The sequence below is a fragment of the Hyperolius riggenbachi genome, chromosome 4, assembly GCF_040937935.1.
Source record: "Hyperolius riggenbachi isolate aHypRig1 chromosome 4, aHypRig1.pri, whole genome shotgun sequence".
Classification (NCBI taxonomy): domain Eukaryota; kingdom Metazoa; phylum Chordata; class Amphibia; order Anura; family Hyperoliidae; genus Hyperolius; species Hyperolius riggenbachi.
The window spans coordinates 473,560,920-473,579,409 of NC_090649.1; the positions used below are offsets into that span (position 1 = coordinate 473,560,920).

An 18,490-nucleotide genomic window follows, 5' to 3' on the forward strand; every position below is an offset into this window, starting at 1 on the left:
ACAGCCGGTCCAGGATGGTACAGCGGCAACCCTCCTGCATATGCTGCAGTGCCAACGTCTGGCTCTTTATCGTCTACTTATAAGTTTATTTTCACTTCAGATTCAAAGCGATCTGCAATACCTTCTGGTTTAAAGAACCACTATCACAAAATATTTAATTTGTAACACCCCCACAGTTTTTAGTTTAGTGCTTTAAACATTTACATGTCACTTTATTCTATATACGTCATTGCCAGCACTCGTGCTGACGGACTTCTGTAACTAAAATCCCTTCATAGGGGTAGCCTTGTCAGGTGTTGTAAATAACAGTTGGTACAGCCTTTTTTCCCCTTGTCCCCAACTGCCATATCCCAGTGAAAGCTCAGGAGCCTAACCTCTATTCCTCCGGCTCCGATAGTAGAGGAAGGTCTCCGCACTCTCACTGTACCCTGCAGGCATGCAGGGAGCTATACCAGATCCGAGGTGAACTTTTACTCATTGCATAATTGTGTTCCTTTCCTATTGTTTATAGGGCATTCCTCAAGCCAAATACTTTTTGTTTTTGTTTTAATACTCAAATTCCCTATAAACTAAAACCACGCTCACAGGTTTTCAGAGAGCCAAGGCAGTAGCAAGGGCTCATGGGAGCTCACTCTGGGCAGAGGGAGGAGGAGGTGTTACTAGCCAGACATTTCAGAGGCAGAGGGGAGGAGGGAGGAGGAGGATTAGGTTTTTTTCACAGGCTGAGTGCTCAAGATACAGATAAGCCTGCCTCTGTGTAATGTTTACAAACAACATGGCTGCTGTCATTGTATCACAGGAAGAAATAATCATATTCTATTGAAACTGTTTGCAGCTAGGTTTGCTGTGTAAACTATCTAAACTTTAGATAAGATATATAGACAAGTTACTTGTTATAGTTCGTTTTTCATCTCGGATCCGCTTTAAGCATATTTTGACAGAATTTCGATCTGATGATACAATAGTGCCCAAGTGCTGCAGACATGCAGCTCACTCACCTTCTTCTCAGCCAGAGTGTTGGTAATGCTGGCAGCCACAGAGTGCCCTACATGAGCCGATAACAAGGCTGCTCCATTGCTGGAAGACTGAACGCACGCAGTACGCATCTGCTGCCACCAGGGGGAGACAGACTGCAGGTCCCACGCATCATCTATGGCCACTGGAGAGGAACATGTTAATCAGCCCATTCTTTTACTTTAAAAATTGCTCATACATATAAATGCTTTGCACATTATGATGACATTTAAAGGGTTACTCCACTTTAATGTAAAATTCTATATAACATAAATCAATACAAGTCATCTAGTTAATAAATGCTATTTAATATAATCTTTCAGGCAGGATGTCACTCTTGCTAGATTCGCATGGCATTATGGGCACCACTATTGAAGTCAATGGCCCACTGGCAGGGGGGACCAATCATAAAGTAACCTCAATCACATGATTCAGGCAGTAAAATCTAGGGGGCGGAATTTGGACAAATAGTTTGGGCCACTTGGCGCCTGCCTCCGCTCTTCCGCCAGCTTTCCTGGCGCACGCACCCCCCCTCCTCATCCACACATCCCCGAATCCCCGCCCACATTTGACCGGTGCCACCTGTTTAAAATCGAACAGCTTTTTCTTGAAAGATGCGCAGGTTCCCAATTACAGTGAATATCGTCACAATACGAAAAATTGGCAAGAAAACGCAGAAAATCGCAAGACGCACGGAAAAACGCGGGAACAAGTACGACCCCCTGCCTCAATTTCAATCTGCAGCGTCTGACTTATTTAGGAAACTTGCTGGAAACCATGGCAACAGTGTACAGTTTGATGCTAAGGATACCCAGAATTCCCCTATCTCATAAGTCTGCAGGAAGGAAAATGTATTGCATTCTTTCACACTGACGGTTTCTCTGGGCTTACTGTAATTACAATTTCATTCCATGGGGGAGGGGGGTGTAGAGGTTAGAGTCACATCCACAGTGATGCTGGCTCTGCATACGCAGCAGCTGGGCATATTATTATTTATTGTATTTATAAAGCGCCAAAATATTACGCATGGCATAGCAGCCATGTGAGGCGGGGTGCCCTGTGAAGGAGAGGAGGAGCTGTGTGCAGGCACTCACCTTCCATGTTACTGAGCAGAGGTGGGGTTCCCTGTGAAGGAGGGGAGGGGCTATGTACAGGCACTCACCTTCCATGTTACTGAGCAGAGGTGGGGTTCCCTGTGAAGGAGGGGAGGGGCTATGTACAGGCACTCACCTTTCATGTTACTGAGCAGTCAGCGTGCTGTGGAGGCGGGGTTCCCTATGAAGGAGGGGAGAGGCTATGTGCAGGCACTCACCTTCCAGGTTACTGAGCAGAGGTGGGGTTCCCTGTGAAGGAGGGAAGGGGCTATGTACAGGCACTCACCTTCCATGTTACTGAGCAGATGTGGGGTTCCCTGTGAAAGAGGGGAGGGGCTATGTGCAGGCACTCACCTTTCATGTTACTGAGCAGAGTCAGCATGCTGCGGAGGCAGGGTTCCCTGTGAAGGAGGGGAGGGGCTATGTACAGGCAATCACCTTTCATGTTACTGAGCAGAGTCAGCATGCTGCGGAGGCAGGGTTCCCTGTGAAGGAGGGGAGGGGCTATGTACAGGCACTCACCTTTCATGTTACTGAGTAGAGTCAGCATGCTGTGGAGGCGGGGTTCCCTGTGAAGGAGGGGAGGGGCTATGTACAGGCTCTCACCTTTCATGTTACTGAGCAGAGTCAGCATGCTGTGGAGGTGGGGTTCCCTGTGAAGGTGGGTAGGGGCTATGTACAGGCACTCACCTTTCATGTTACTGAGCAGTCAGGCGGGGTTCCCTGTGAAGGAGGGGAGGGGCTATGTACAGGCCAGGCACTCACCTTTGATGTTACTGAACAGAGTCAGCATGCTGTGGAGGCGGGGTTCCCTGTGAAGGAGGGGAGGGGCTATATACAGACACTCACCTTTCATGTTACTGAGCAGAGTCAGCATGCTGTGGAGGCGGGGTTCCCTGTGAAAGAGGGGAGGGGCTATGTACAGGCACTCACCTTTCATGTTACTGAGCAGAGTCAGCATGCTGTGGAGGTGGGGTTCCCTGTGAAGGAGGGGAGGGGCTATGTACAGGCACTCACCTTTCATGTTACTGAGCAGAGTCAGGCGGGGTTCCCTGTGAAGGAGGGGAGGGGCTATGTACAGGCCAGGCACTCACCTTTGATGTTACTGAGCAGAGTCAGCATGCTGTGGAGGCGGGGTTCCCTGTGAAGGAGGGGAGGGGCTATATACAGACACTCACCTTTCATGTTACTGAGCAGAGTCAGCATGCTGTGGAGGCGGGGTTCCCTGTGAAAGAGGGGAGGGGCTATGTGCAGGCACTCACCTTCCAGGTTACTGAGCAGAGGTGGGGTTCCCTGTGAAGGAGGGGAGGGGCTATGTACAGGCACTCACCTTCCATGTTACTGAGCAGATGTGGGGTTCCCTGTGAAAGAGGGGAGGGGCTATGTGCAGGCACTCACCTTTCATGTTACTGAGCAGAGTCAGCATGCTGCAGAGGCAGTGTTCCCTGTGAAGGAGGGGAGGGGCTATGTACAGGCAATCACCTTTCATGTTACTGAGCAAAGTCAGCATGCTGCGGAGGCAGGGTTCCCTGTGAAGGAGGGGAGGGGCTATGTACAGGCACTCACCTTTCAGGTTACTGAGTAGAGTCAGCATGCTGTGGAGGCGGGGTTCCCTGTGAAGGAGGGGATGGGCTATGTACAGGCTCTTACCTTTCATGTTACTGAGCAGAGTCAGCATGCTGTGGAGGTGGGGTTCCCTGTGAAGGAGGGGAGGGGCTATGTACAGGCCAGGCACTCCCCTTTGATGTTACTGAGCAGAGTCAGCATGCTGTGGAGGCGGGGTTCCCTGTGAAGGAGGGGAGGGGCTATATACAGACACTCACCTTTCATGTTACTGAGCAGAGTCAGCATGCTGTGGAGGCGGGGTTCCCTGTGAAAGAGGGGAGGGGCTATGTACAGGCACTCACCTTTCATGTTACTGAGCAGAGTCAGCATGCTGTGGAGGCAGCACAGGGATCGTCTGTTCTCCAGGATCTCCCTCTCTTTGTACAGCCACACTTTCAGAAGCAGGGACTGTAACAGGACAAAGAACAAAAGCCTCACGTTAACCTCCAAAAATCCAGGCATACCTATGTGGAGACACATCTCATACAAATACAACAGGGGTAAAAAAGGCGCCCAGGATGAATAAAGCCTTGTTAAAAGCACAATGAAAAGCAGAAAAATAGAGGTGGCTTAGCTCTCCAATGACACAAATAAGAAATGATAAAGTAGAATTTATTTACACAAGCAATGCGTTTTGTGGGTACATGTCCACTTCCTCAGGACAGTAAAAGTGCCACTGTTAGATAGTCATAAAGCACAGAGGGCCTCTCAACAACATCATCTCATACGAATATCTACATGTCAGCTCCATCCAACAATGCATATTTAAGGTTTGGATACAGTGAGGAAGGGTTAGATTAGAACAAGCGTCGGGTTTGCACTCTGTGCTTCTGTTGGGAAAATTTCTGCCATTTGTGACACCCACAAGATTGGCAGGAAGTGAATGCGAGACAGCAGTATAAACCCCAAGACACTTTAACCCTTCTCTACCTTTAAAGAGAAACCATAACCAAGAATTGAACTTCATCTCAATCAGCAGCTGATACCCCCTTTCCTATGAGAAATCTTCTCCTTTTCACAAACTGATCATCAGGGGGCTCTGTATGACTGATATTGTGGTGAAACCCCTCCCACAGTGTAATGTCACAGTGCCTTGTTGTATTGTGGAAAATAACAGCTGTTTCCAACTGCCAAAAATGGAAGCAGCATCTCCTTCCAGTGACATCACGTCAGCAGTAAAAATGTCACCATGTGATAAATGACAGAATGTAAATCAGGGAGAGGAAATATTTTACAATGTGCAAACACTGACTAAATCATTTATACATAATTATTGTAAAAATGAAGCACTTTTTTATTACATTATTTTCATTATGAGTTCATTATTAGAGTTCCTCTTTAAGCTGACCATACATCATTCGATGCTTGGCCAGATAAACTATTAAGATGGCCACTAATGGTCCAATTTCTAGCAAAAAAACGTTCAAGCGATCCGAAATTCTGATTTGGTTGTAAATCTCAGTTAATGGGCACAAACGATTATAAAAATAGTCGTCCGATTGGATTTTTGTCAAACCAAAATTTGAATTTTCTTGTTGGTTGTGATTGATAGGAAGCAAAGATTGGTCCGTTGATAGTGTAGTGAACAATTTTTCGTCCTATCAGAATTTCTGATCGCTCGAACGATTTTTCGCTAGAAATCGGACTGTTAGTCAGCGCTGCGTAATATGTTGGCGCTTTATAAGTACAGTAAATAAATAAATATATAGTGACCACCTTTAGATAGATCCCTCTCTGATCAAATCTGATCAGATGGGTGTCTGTTGCCTGCCCACACACTGCACAGCGATTTTCAAAAGATTTCAGAATTAAATCTATTGTTAATCATCCTGCCATCTGCTAGGCTGCCCCCTCTGCCTCCCCCTTCCAGCTCGGTTTCCAAGTCTCACCCCTCCGCTGGCAGGTCTCCTGGCCTCCTCCGGTGTTCAGCCTATCCATGACTGCCTGTACCATGTGACTCTGTGCTTGTAGTAACATCACACATGCGTCAATGCCAGTCGGTACAGGCGCTCTAGCGGGTGGCGAATACCGGAGCAAGCCAGGAGTCGTGCCAGCAAATAGGTAAGCCTTTAAAGAGAATCTCTACTGAAACCACCCCCCTTCCCCCTGGGGGATACTTACCTTGGGAGGGGGAAGCCTCTGGATCCTAACGAGGCTGCCCCCGTCCTCCGGTGGCCCAGCAATCCAGCGCTGTGTTCCCCGAAGTGCAGCAAGGTAAATATTTACCTCTCTGGGATCCAGTAGTAGCGGCTCTTCCTTCGGGCTAGGCAGAAATAGCTGAACCCGATCGTATCCACTCTACTGCGCAGGTGGGAGTCGCCTGAGCTGTAGAGTGCATGAGATCGGGTTTCTTTATTTCCACCTTGCCCGAAAGAGGAGCCGCTACTGTGCCAGTGCTGGATCCCGGAGAGGTAAATAAATCAAGCATTGTCACGCTTGTTGGGGGAGGATTCAGGGCAGCCAGCGCTGGATTCCTGCTATCTTCAGAGGATGGGGAAGCTTCATTGGGATCCAGAGGCTTCCCGCCCTGAGGTAAGTATCCCCCAGAGGTTTTTTTTTTCTTTACAGAGTTTCTTTAAAGTGAATGGGAACCGCATTTAAAAAAAATGAGACAGATACTTACCCAAGGAGAGGGTCCTATAGCCTTCCCGCTCCTCTCCTGGTCCCCTCGTTCCAGTGCTGGCTCGCCCGGTAGCCTTATTTGACTAAATTAGTCAAATACTGCTTTATCTGGCTGAAGGAGGCCTCAGAAGTCTTCAGGGAGCCCGAGTGCTCCTGAAGAAGGGCGGCCCTGTACTGCACCTGCGCAAGCACGCTCTCTCGCACGCTCACGCCTGTGCAGTATGGAGCTGCACGTCTTTGGGAGGACACGGCTCCTGAAGACTTCCAAATACCCTTTCGGCGGGAGATTGAAACGGAGGGGAGGGAGCACAGGATAGAGAGCACCGAGAGAGGAGACAGAAGGCTCTATACGACCCAGAGCCTTCCCTCTCCTTAGGTAAGTATTTGCTTCATTTTTTATAAAATGCGCTTCCCATTCACTTTAACACTGCACAAGTGCATGAGGGGTCACTTATACACTTGGTGGGGTTTGTTGGTCATCGCAATATCATTCGCTGTCCCTACCACGTACGCTGATTGAGCGCTTTCCACCAAGCTATTTCCACCATTCCCGATCGATCTTCTCAACCGATTTTGGCCGAAAATTGATCAAAAGATCAATCGGGCAGGTTGCGGCACAAATTCTCTTTTGATTTGATACAAATAATTGAATCGGAAGGTCGATCAGGCCGCAATATCAAGTAATGTATGGGGATCCTTAAACTTTACTCCTCCATGAGGAGATAGACTAGTCCAAAAAACAGGCCTGTTAGCTTTTTACTACCTACTGTAGTATGTACAGCAAAATAGGAAAAAAGTAATTTACAGTGCATTTTACTCTGAAGAAATGCACATTTTATATGTAGGTATTTTTGGCAACAGTTGCCCTTTAAGTGGATTGCCTATAGCAATCCTTCAGAACACAAAGCCCCGTGACATGCAGAGCAGGATTACAGAACAACATTTCCTACCAGCAGCAGCTGTGGGCGGAGTCCTGCCTTCTCCAGCGTCTCGCACATCCCCTGCGTGGAGCACTCGCCCAGCAGACCCCTCCAGAAGAAGAAGCTTCCTGCGGACAGCAATGGGAAGAATGAAGATGAGCCCTTCATTAATATCTGCTTTTAGTTGGCAATGTCTGCCTGTTGCATTAATATCTTCATGTCCCTGGCAATGTCTGCCTGTTGCATTAATATCTGCATGTAGCTGGCAATCTCTGCCTGTTGCATTAATATCTGCATGTCGCTGGCAATGTCTGCCTGTTGCATTAATATCTGCATGTAGCTGGCAATCTCTGCCTGTTGCATTAATATCTGCATGTCGCTGGCAATGTCTGCCTGTTGCATTAATATCTGCATGTCGCTGGCAATGTCTGCCTGTTGCATTAATATCTGCCTGTCGCTGGCAATGTCTGCCTGTTGCATTAATATCTGCATGTCGCTGGCAATCTCTGCCTGCTGCATTAATACCTGCATGTAGCTGGTAATGTCTGCCTGTTGCAATAATATCTGCCTGTCGCTAGTAATGTCGGCCTGTTGCATTAATATCTGCATGTAGCTGGCAATCTCTGCCTGCTGCCTTAATACCTGCATGTCGCAGGCAATCTCTGCTTGTTGCATTAATATCCGCATGTCGCTGGCAATCTCTGCCTGTTGCATTAATATTTGCATGTCGCTGGCAATGTCTGCCTGTTGCATTAATATCTGCATGTCGCTGGCAATGTCTGCCTGTTGCATTAATATTTGCATGTCGCTGGCAATGTCTGCCTGTTGCATTAATATCTGCCTGTCGCTGGCAATGTCTGCCTGGTGCATTAATACCTGCATGTAGCTGGTAATGTCTGCCTGTTGCAATAATATCTGCCTGTCAATAGTAATGTCGGCCTGTTGCATTAATATTTGCATGTCACTGGCAATCTCTGCCTGTTGCATTAATATCTGCATGTCACTGGCAATGTCTGCCTGTTGCATTAATATTTGCATGTCGCTGGCAATGTCTGACTGTTGCATTAATATCTGCATGTCGCTGGCAATGTCTGCCTGGTGCATTAATACCTGCATGTCGCTGGCAATGTCTGCCTGGTGCATTAATACCTGCATGTCGCTGGCAATCTCTGCTTGTTGCATTAATATCTGCATATCGCTAGTAATGTCTGCCTGTTGCATTAATGTCTGCTTGTTGCATTAATGTCTGCATGTCGCTAGCAATGTCTGCCTGTCGCTGGCAATGTCTGCCTGTCGCTGGCAATGTCTGCCTGTCGCTGGCAATGTCTGCCTGTCGCTGGCAATGTCTGCCTGTCGCTGGCAATGTCTGCCTGTCGCTGGCAATGTCTGCCTGTTGCATTAATATCCGCATGTCGCTGGCGGTTTCGTTGGCTTTTCTATGCGGATTTTCACAACGCGATTTTAACCTGGTCAATGCCGGCATGCATGCATGACATGGGGTTTTAAGCGAAAACGCACGCGGAAACATCGGGAAAACCGCAAGACTAAAATGCTTGCGGTTTTCCTATTTAGTTCCATTACCGATGAATCGCGTCCGGGGGTGTGCGGCGTGCGAATTCTGATGGGTCTGCTGTGCAGATTTTTTTCTGCAAAACAAACCGCACAGAATCCCGCACAAGTGGAAACAGTCCCATCCACTTGTACTGTCTATGCGAATCTGCATGCAGGAAACGCATGCAGGTTCGCTCTAGTGGAAATGGGCCCTTACAGTTCTTCAGAGGTTGCTGGAAAATGTATTACTGTATGACATACGTGGACATTTGTTTTTGAAACATGTGCCTCCTTAAAGCCTCTGGGAACCGGTTTATAAAAAAAAAAGAAAGCAGATACTTACCTAAGGAGAGGGAAGGTTCTGGGTCCTAATGAGCCTTTCCTCTCCTCTCCCGGTGCAGCGCTGGCTCCCCCGTTCAAATCCCCCGCCGCGGGGACTTTTGGAAGTCTTCGGGAGCCGAGTCCTCCCGAAGACAGGTGGCTCCATACTGCGCATGCGTGCTGGCGTGATAAAGGGCGCTCGTGCATGCGCAGTATGGAACGGCCCGTTTTCAGGAGCACACAGGCTCCCTAAGACTCTCCTAAGTCACCTTCGCCGGCGGAAGTAACAGTATTTGATCAATTTAGTCAAATACTGCTCCCGGGGACAGCGCAGCACCGCGGGCACCGGCAGAGGAGAGGGTGGAGGTTCATTAGGACACAGAGCCTTAGGTAAGTATCTTTTTTTTTATTATATAGCGATTGCCACTAGCTTTAAAGGACACCTGAAGTAAGAGAGATATGGAGGCTGACATTTCCTTTTAAACAATGCAAATTGCCCAGCAGCACTGCTATTCCTCTAATACTTTTAGCCATAAACCTTGATCATTAAACCCTGAACAAGCATGCAGATCAGGTGCTCTGACTGAAGTCTGACTGGATTAGCTGCATGCTTGTTTCTGGTGTTATTCAGACACTACTGCAGCCAAAGAGATCAGCAGGGCTGCCAGGCAACTGGTATTGTATAAAAAGAAATAAATATGGCAGCCCCATTACCCTTCCCACTTTAGGTGTACGAATACTATCGTTTAAGTAAGCAAGAATGAACTCCCATGATGCAGGATTTCTGCTTAGTGAATTAATAGTCAACCAATTCATGCGTTTCCCTGAAGGCAAGCCACACATACAGAGCCGCTGGTGTTCAGTGTGCCTATATGGTGTATTCACTTTACACAGCCATGCTTATTCAGCTTGCAGACAGCTGTTTCAGGCTAAACTGGCCTTCATCAGTGCAATAATATGACAGTGGGGTAAGATTGGGAAACAGGACTTTTACAGAGTAACTAGTTAAAGGACAACTGAAATGAGAATATGGAGGCTGCCATATTTATTTGAATACACCACGGACAACGTAGGCTTGATTGACAGCGACGCTCGCGCAGGCACAGTAAGGCCGACCTCTGCACCAGCGGGGCCCCCGGGGCGGCGGCTGCGAGCGGAGATGCGGTGTGGGACATATCGGCTGCAAGGGGCTGCAGGAAGCTGCGGGTAAGTAGAGCGGGGGGAGGTTTTTTTGCCTGATGATTCCTTTAAAGGACAACTGAGGTGAGAAGACTATGGAGGCTGCCATATTTATTTCCTGTTAAACAATACCAGTTGCCTAAGCAGCCCTGCTGCAGTAGTGTCTGAATAACACCAGAACCAAGCATGCAGCTAATCTTGTCAGATCTGACAATAATGTCAGAAACACCAGATCTACTGCATGCTTAATCAGGGCTATGGCTAAAAGCATTAGAGGCAGATGATAATAATAATAATAATAATAATCAGCAGGAGAACCAGGCAGCTGGTATTGCTTAAAAGGAAATAAATAAGGCAGCCTCCATATACCTCGTTTCAGTTGTCCTTTAAAGGGGAACTGAAGAGAGAGGTATATGGAGGCTGTCATGTTTATTTCCTTTTAATCAATACCAGTTGCCTGGCAGCCCTGCTGGTCTATTTCTCTGCAGTAGTATCTGATTAAAACCAGAAACAAGCATGAAGCTAGTCTTGTCAGATCAGACTTATAAGTCTGAACCACTGAAACACCTGATCTGCTGCATGCTTGTTCAGGGGCTATGGCTAATAGTATTAGAGGCAGAGGATCAGCAGGGCTGCCAGGCAACTGGTATTGTCTAAAAGGAAATAAACATGACAGCCTCCATATACCTCTCTCTTCAGTTCCCCTTTAAGCCACGAGAGAGAACATGAAAAAAAGAACCTGTTGCTATAGGCAACATGATTCCTCTATTAGAAATTAGGCCCATATAAGTAAGCAATGGACTCCCCGCTCCTCTGTCTCACCTAATGCGATGTACTCCTCGTCACTTATCTTCTTCACGGTGATGGTGTCCTGGTCGCACTCCAGATACTCCAGGAAGGTCTTGACGGGAAGCGTTCCATCTTCATCCTCCGCAAAGCGAACGCCAGTCCTGCTGTGCTCTTGTCTGTAGTTCCTGATGAGAGCCTGAAGCCGAATGAATTCATCCTCATCGAGCCTCAATAACTGCGCCAGCTCCTGCAGGACCAACACAGCACGCTCTAACCAGGGTATCAGAACCACAAAGGACGGTTATCCGAACATGGCGCCTCCCAAGACCATGGACAACCCTAGAGGCCATCTAATTATAGTGGACCTTCAGTGTATATTATACATTCAATGGATCCTCTTCTTATAGCAAGTTTTAATTAATCGCCGTGTCTTTACCTCCCAAATCACTCCTGTAGCCCCAGCATTGCCATCTTCTGTCACGTAGACCCACCACCTGCAAAAAAAAATGCCATGATGTTGCTCTATCTCAGTGCCGTCCAACTTCATGGGCCGGGGTGTGTCCAGCACCAGATTTTTTTGGCTGGAAGGGGCAGAGCATCAATGTCCTTGCTTTGGGGGTGGAGCCAAGCGCAAACAAAAGTTGAGCCTGCCAGAGGAGGGGGCATGATACAAAAAAATATAGTCCGGACAAGTGAGTGCAGCCCGAATGTCACATCCAGGGTAGCCAGTTGGACAGCCCTGCGCTATCTCAAGTATCACCATGGTGTTTTTATTTAGCAGGGAGCGGGGATACGGGAGGGATTAGACACAGCAGGTAATTATAACTTGCTATTGCAAGAGGGCCTGTTTAATGTACAAAATACACTAAAGGTGTAATGCATAAAAATATACCCAATATTATTGTAAGTAAAGATTTTTCACAGTAAAAGAGAATAAGGGAGAACTTTAGGATGCATTAAAGCGTAAATAAACTTACAAATCTAAAATGACCTATTCTTCTGATTCCCATTTTCAAACTGCATTAAAGGGAATCTGAAGAGATAACGATTTGTATGTGTAGTACTGCTAAGAAATAAAGCAGAGGGACACCAAGAGCCCCAATAGTGTAATGCGTCTTGGGGACAACAAATAAATGAGAAGTTAAAATTATACTTACAAACCAGGGTCACCAATAGGCAACCACTGTATAGGCAGGTGGGAGAACAAGCCTGTCCCCATTCAGGAATAAAAAGTCGCTCTCTGTAGACAGGAAAATAGGGTAACAACCCTCCACCCAGTATGGACTCAATGTAGTGTACAAGATACAGAGGCGCCAAAAGAATAAAAGGTAATTAAATGAACTTAAGGTAAATAGTAATAAAAGGTAATTGTTTAACCAGTTGGTTTTTTAAGTTCATTTAATTACCTTTTATTCTTTTGGCGCCTCTGTATCTTGTACACTGCTAAGAAATAGAACATGATAAGCACACATATCCTGTACAGTAACTTCACTTGTTATCTATGCAAAAGAGCTTCTCTGAGCTCTCATTTAGGGCCCATTCACACTGGCAATCGCAAAACGCTACTGCTGTTTTGCGAAGGTGATTTCAACGCGATTAACACAGTAAAATCACTGTACACTCATGACTTTTGAGCACTCGCTATTAGCGCTTTTTAAGCGATGTATCACGATCACGCTAAAAGCGCAGTAAAATGCTGCATGCACCGCGTTTTGCGATTTCTGCTAATCACTCGCGATCTGCAGCAATCGCGGCAGTGCGATCACTGCCATTAGAGTGTTTCGGCAATTAGCAGGAATCGCCCGCTAATCGCCCCAGTGAGAACGGGCCCTTAGTCAAAGAGCAATGCTATTTTCTGAAGCACGCAATATCTCACTTTCTTGTTTTATTAAGGTTTTTCTGCCAGGAAGTTCAAAGGGTCATTAGCTCTGCTCTGTTTCATCATTTAAAATACAGATTGTAATGTGTAAACTGCAAATATTAGATAATGATGCAATGTTAGAGAAAAACAGCTATAGAACTGAAAATAAAAATATGAGAGTCTTTTCTTTGCTACTAATGATCTATTAATTATTCGTACTACACATACAATTCATTATGTGTTTTTTTTTCGCTTCAGTGTCGCTTTAAATTTGCATCAACTCAGAATTAATAGAGTCTAAATTTTCAGCCTATGTTCAGGTCTAAATCTTTTTTTTTTAAAGGAGCGATGCTTACTTTTGTGGAGGGGGTGGAGTCAGTCTCCATGGTGACGGTGCTGATGCTGCGGACTGATTCATACAGATGTAGAAGTTTCAGTTTGTACTGGCAGAAGGTCTGCAGATTCTCGTCCACACACTCCAGCTCTGCAGAGAAGCAAACATAAAGGGGGTTCCATTGATAAGACAAGGCTTAGGGGGCGACTCCAGCAGAGATAGTCAGATTTTATTCTTTAAAGGGAACCAAGCATAATTTTTATTTTTCCTGGTTTCTAACAGCTATAGCAGCTGCCATTTTCAGTCCCCTTCTAGCTGCCCATTATTTATCAAGGGGAAGGTGTGAAGATAGCACCTGTGACTTCTGTAAACCCTTTGAAGCACAGTGTCCTATCTCCCCACCTACCCTGCTGATGAAAGCTTTTTGTTTGCCATCTGCTAATGTGTGCAATAAAATAATGGCTTCAGTCCTGTAACTTCTACAGTCGGGAAGGCCTCTGAAGTAGGGAAGTAGGCTAATAAAACCCTCTGCCTTAACCACTTCACAACTGAGGGGTTTTACCCCTTCAGCATCCGAGCAATTTTCACCTTTCAGTGCTCCTTACATTCATTCGCCTATAACTTTATCATTACTTATCACAATAAAATGAACTATATCTTGTTTTTTTCACCACCAATTATTTTATTCTAAATGTGTTTTAATGGGAAAACATTTGGAGAAAAAAAAACATTTTTCAGTTTTCCGCCATTATAGTTTTTAAATAATGCATGCTACTATAATTAAAATCCATGTTACTTATATGCCCATTTGTCCCGGTTATAAAACCGTTTAAATTATGTCCCTATCACAATGTTTGGCGCCAATATTTTATTTGCAAATAAAGGTGCATTTTTTTCAGTTTTGCGTCTATCCCTAATTACAAGCCCATAATTTATAAAGTGACAGTGTTATACCATCTTGATATAAATATTTAAAGATTTCAGTCCCTAAGGTAACTATTTAAGTTTTTTTTTATTGTAATTTTTTTAAATTTATTTTAATATTCCCCCCCAAAAAAATATTGGTAACAATTGGGGAGTGTGGGAGTTAATGAGTTAAAATTAATAGTGAAAATAATGTATGTGTATGTGAAAAATGTTTTTGGGTGTAGTATTACTTTTTGGCCACAAGATGGCCACTTTTTTTGCAGGCGTCCTACAAGCGTCGGAAGGACGCTTGCAGGAAGGGAGGCTGGGAAACTGAGTTTTTTCACAATGGTCGCGCTGCTTCTCATAGAAGCATGTCGATCATTGCGAGGGCAGAGATGAACGAACGGGAATGGATTTTCCTGTGCACGATCGCGGGAGTGCGCGGACAGCAGCGGCATCGGTGGGGGGTGCGTATATCTACGCTCCGGGCGGGGAACTGAAGTCCAAAGGAGCGTAGATATACTGTACCCGGGCGGCGAAGTGGTTAAACAATTTTAAATGTAAAAAAGAGAGGTAAAATTGAAGTTTTGGGCCTTTTTTTTTTATTATTATTATTGAGCCATGTCAGTCACTCTGCCTGTCCTTTCTCTACTGTTTTGGTTCTGTGGTTGGCCTTTTGTTCTGGAATTATTGCTTGTTTGATTATATATTGCTCATGGCTGTGCTTTTCAGGCAGGGAACACACTTGTCTTTCAGTTTTCTGCGCGCGTTTTCCGGCATACTTTTTCTGCACACCAAGTGTGTCTCTATACAGGAAAACGCACGCGTTTTTTCATAGCACCTGATGTAATTGTTACAGAAAACTGACAAAATGTGCAGAATCATGATGCAGAATGTCATTTTTTTTTCTGCACGCGAACAAAATATTAAGTGTGTGCTAGCCCATTGATTAACATGAGTTCTCAGTTTTTCTGTGCAGAAAACGCACATGAAAACAGTCAAGTGTGTTCCCTGCCTCAATAAAATAGCTATTATTATAATTATTTAGTATTTATATAGCGTCGAAAACTTCCGCAGCGCTGTACAGAGTATATATTGTCCTGTCACTAACTGTCCCTCAGAGGAGCTCACAATCTAGTGCCTACAATAGTCCTATATCTATGTATGTATTGTGTAGTGTATGTGTTGTAGTCTAGGACCAATTTTAGGGGGAAGCCAATTAACTTATCTGTATGTTTTTGGGATGTGGTAGGAAACCGGAGTGCCCGGAGGAAACCTACACAGACACGGGGAGAACATACTCCTTGCAGATGTTGACCTGGCTGGGATTCAAACCTGGGACCCAGCGCTGCAAGGCGAGAGCGCTAACCGCTACACCACCATGCTGCCCAGCTATTTACTGTACGTGCCAATATTCTCACAGATTTTCACTAATACATACTCATACTGATTGATTCATTAAGGTGACCACACACACTATACAATATACACACTATATCAGGGGAGCGACTGATATCTTCCCAATACGGATTGATTCCCTAGTGCACCAGCTAGCAGCACTCAATATTAGCTATCAGATTCCAGCAGGAAGGTGAGCTGATCACATGACTGTCGCCGCTGGCTCTGCATTGCTGGATGCAGTACTGAAGTAGGAGACTATCTGTTGAGTTACAGTCCTTGCTGTAGGACATTGCCCGCTCTGATAGAGAAGACAGCTGCAGCAGAATCCATTACCTTGTCCCTGCAGAGAATCCATTAGAGTCTGTGTGATGCTGGTCAGTGAGGAGAGGGGAACGCGATTGCTGGCCAAGATACTCTCCAACGCCTGAAGATACAACACAGAAAATGGGAGAATTTCAGAATACATGTAACACATTAGAGAGAACAAATCAGCTACAGTGGGTTGCAAAAGTATTCGGCCCCCTTGAAGTTTTCCACATTTTGTCACATTACTGCCACAAACAATCAATTTTATTGGAATTCCACGTGAAAGACCAATACAAAGTGGTGTACATGTGAGAAGTGGAACGTAAATCATACATGATTCCAACATGTTTTACAAATAAATAACTGCAAAGTGGGGTGTGCATAATTATTCAGTCCTCTTTGGTCTGAGTGCAGTCAGTTGCCCATAGACATTGCCTGATGAGTGCTAATAACTAAATAAAGTGCACCTGTGTGTAATCTAATGTCAGTACAAATACAGCTGTTCTGTGATGGCCTCAGAGGTTGTCTAAGAGAATATTGGGAGCAACAACACCGTGAAGTCCAAAGAACACACCAGACAGGTCAGGGATAAAGTTATTGAGAAATTTTAAGCAGGCTTATGCTACAAAAAAAATTCCAAAGCGTTGAATATCCCACGGAGCACTGTCCAAGCGATCATTCAGAAATGGAAGGAGTATGGCACAACTGTAAACCTACCAAGACAAGGCCATCCACCTAAACTCACAGGCCGAACAAGGAGAACGCTGATCAGAAATGCAGTCAAGAGGCCCATGGTGACTCTGGACGAGCTGCAGAGATCTACAGCTCAGGTGGGAGACTCTGTCCATAGGACAACTATTAGTCATGCACTGTACAAAGTTGGCCATTATGGAAGAGTGGCAAGAAGAAAGCCATTGTTAACAGAAAAGCAGTTTGCCACAAGCCATGTGGGGGACACAGCAAACATGTGGAAGAAGGTTCTCTGGTCAGATGAGACCAAAATGGAACTTTTTGGCCAAAATGCAAAACGCTATGTGTGGCAGAAAACTAACACTGCACATCACTCTGAACACACCATCCCCACTGTCAAATATGGTGGTGGCAGCATCATGCTCGGGGGGTGCATCTCTTCAGCAGGGACAGGGAAGCTGGTCAGAGTTGATGGGAGGATGGATGGAGCCAAATACAGGGCAAACTTGGAAGAAAACCTCTTGGTTGGCAAAAGACTTGAGACTGGGGCGGAGGTTCACCTTCCAGCAGGACAACGACCCTAAACATAAAGCCAGGGCAACAATGGAATGGTTTAAAACAAAATATATCCATGTGTTAGAATGGCCCAATCAAAGTCCAGATCTAAATCCAATCGAGAATATGTGGCAAGATCTGAAAACTGCTGTTCACAAACGCTGCCCATCTAATCTGACTGAGCTGGAGCTGTTTTGCAAAGAAGAATGGGCAAGGATTTCAGTCTCTAGATGTGCAAAGCTGGTAGAGCCATTCCCTAAAAGACTGGCAGCTGTAATTGCAGCAAAAGGTGGTTCTACAAAGTATTGACTCAGGGAGCTGAATAATTACGCACACCCCACTTTGCAGTTTTTTTGTTTTTTTTAATATTTGGAATCACGTACGATTTCCGTTCCACTTCTCACATGTACACCACTTTGTATTGGTCTTTCATGTGGAATTCCAATAAAATTGATTCATGTTTGTGGCAGTAATGTGACAAAATGTGAAAAACTTCAAAGGGGCTGAATACTTTTGCAAACCACTGTGTTAATGGCCCATATGCAATTCACTTTTTCTCCTGAGTTGTTTTTCTCCTAGGTGATATTTTCAAACTTGTCAATAAAATTCCTTTTAAACCACCAGCAAGCAAGAAAATATTCAAAATCATTTTTACAAGTACTTTTTCACCTACTTTTTGGTACCTTTTTCAATTGCAGAGTGCTGAAAAGTTATTATAAATAGAAGATGAAAAAACAATCTCCTAGGAGAAAACTCTGGAGAAAAAAGTTACCTCCATACAGGCCTGTGGCTTTAAAGTGTACCAAAGGCAAAAGGGTACAAAAAGTTTTATACCTACCTGAGGCTTCCTTCAGCCCCCTCCACGCCGACTGCGCCCTCACCGCCGTCCTCTGCCTCCTGGCTTCTTCGGTAGATGCCCCATTAGATTTGCCAGCCAGGGGTCAGTCGCGCAGGTACAGTCCCGCCCACACACACTCCCCCGTCGCGCCCCCGCGTCTGGAAGAACTCTGCGCCTGCCCAGGGGGTGCGGCGAGGGAGCAATCGGCGTAGAGGGGGCTGGAGGAAGACCCCATTCTGTTCCCTCCCTCTGCCGACACACTGCTCTGGCAACAGCTAATAGTAAATCCACAGGTAGAGCCGGCACACCATCAATGTCACTGGGTGCTTGGAAAAGTGGTATAGGCAGTACCACAACTCCAATGCAATGGCAAACGTTATCAGCACACTACGATGAAGTTATAGCACACACTTTATTGTGCCAGTATCCACAATCAAGTCCAACAATTGTTTTCTAGGGGGCCGCACACCTCCCACCCCCCTTTTTGGTAACCACTCGCCT

The 18,490-nt window shown here is 45.7% G+C and overlaps 1 protein-coding gene across 2 annotated transcripts in view; it reads right to left on the reverse strand.

Moving 5' to 3' along the window:
• Window positions 1-18,490, reverse strand: part of RAB3GAP2 (RAB3 GTPase activating non-catalytic protein subunit 2) — a 121,981-nt gene that overhangs the window by 34,359 nt on the left and 69,132 nt on the right. For both annotated transcript variants that reach the window (XM_068232920.1, XM_068232919.1), the window contains exons 17-22: window positions 15,934-16,024; window positions 13,313-13,440; window positions 11,129-11,342; window positions 7,286-7,383; window positions 4,016-4,121; window positions 999-1,159 (exon numbers count right to left, since the gene is read on the reverse strand). In XM_068232920.1, coding sequence (XP_068089021.1) covers window positions 999-1,159; window positions 4,016-4,121; window positions 7,286-7,383; window positions 11,129-11,342; window positions 13,313-13,440; window positions 15,934-16,024 — 798 coding nt within the window. The remainder of the gene's footprint in view (window positions 1-998; window positions 1,160-4,015; window positions 4,122-7,285; window positions 7,384-11,128; window positions 11,343-13,312; window positions 13,441-15,933; window positions 16,025-18,490) is intronic.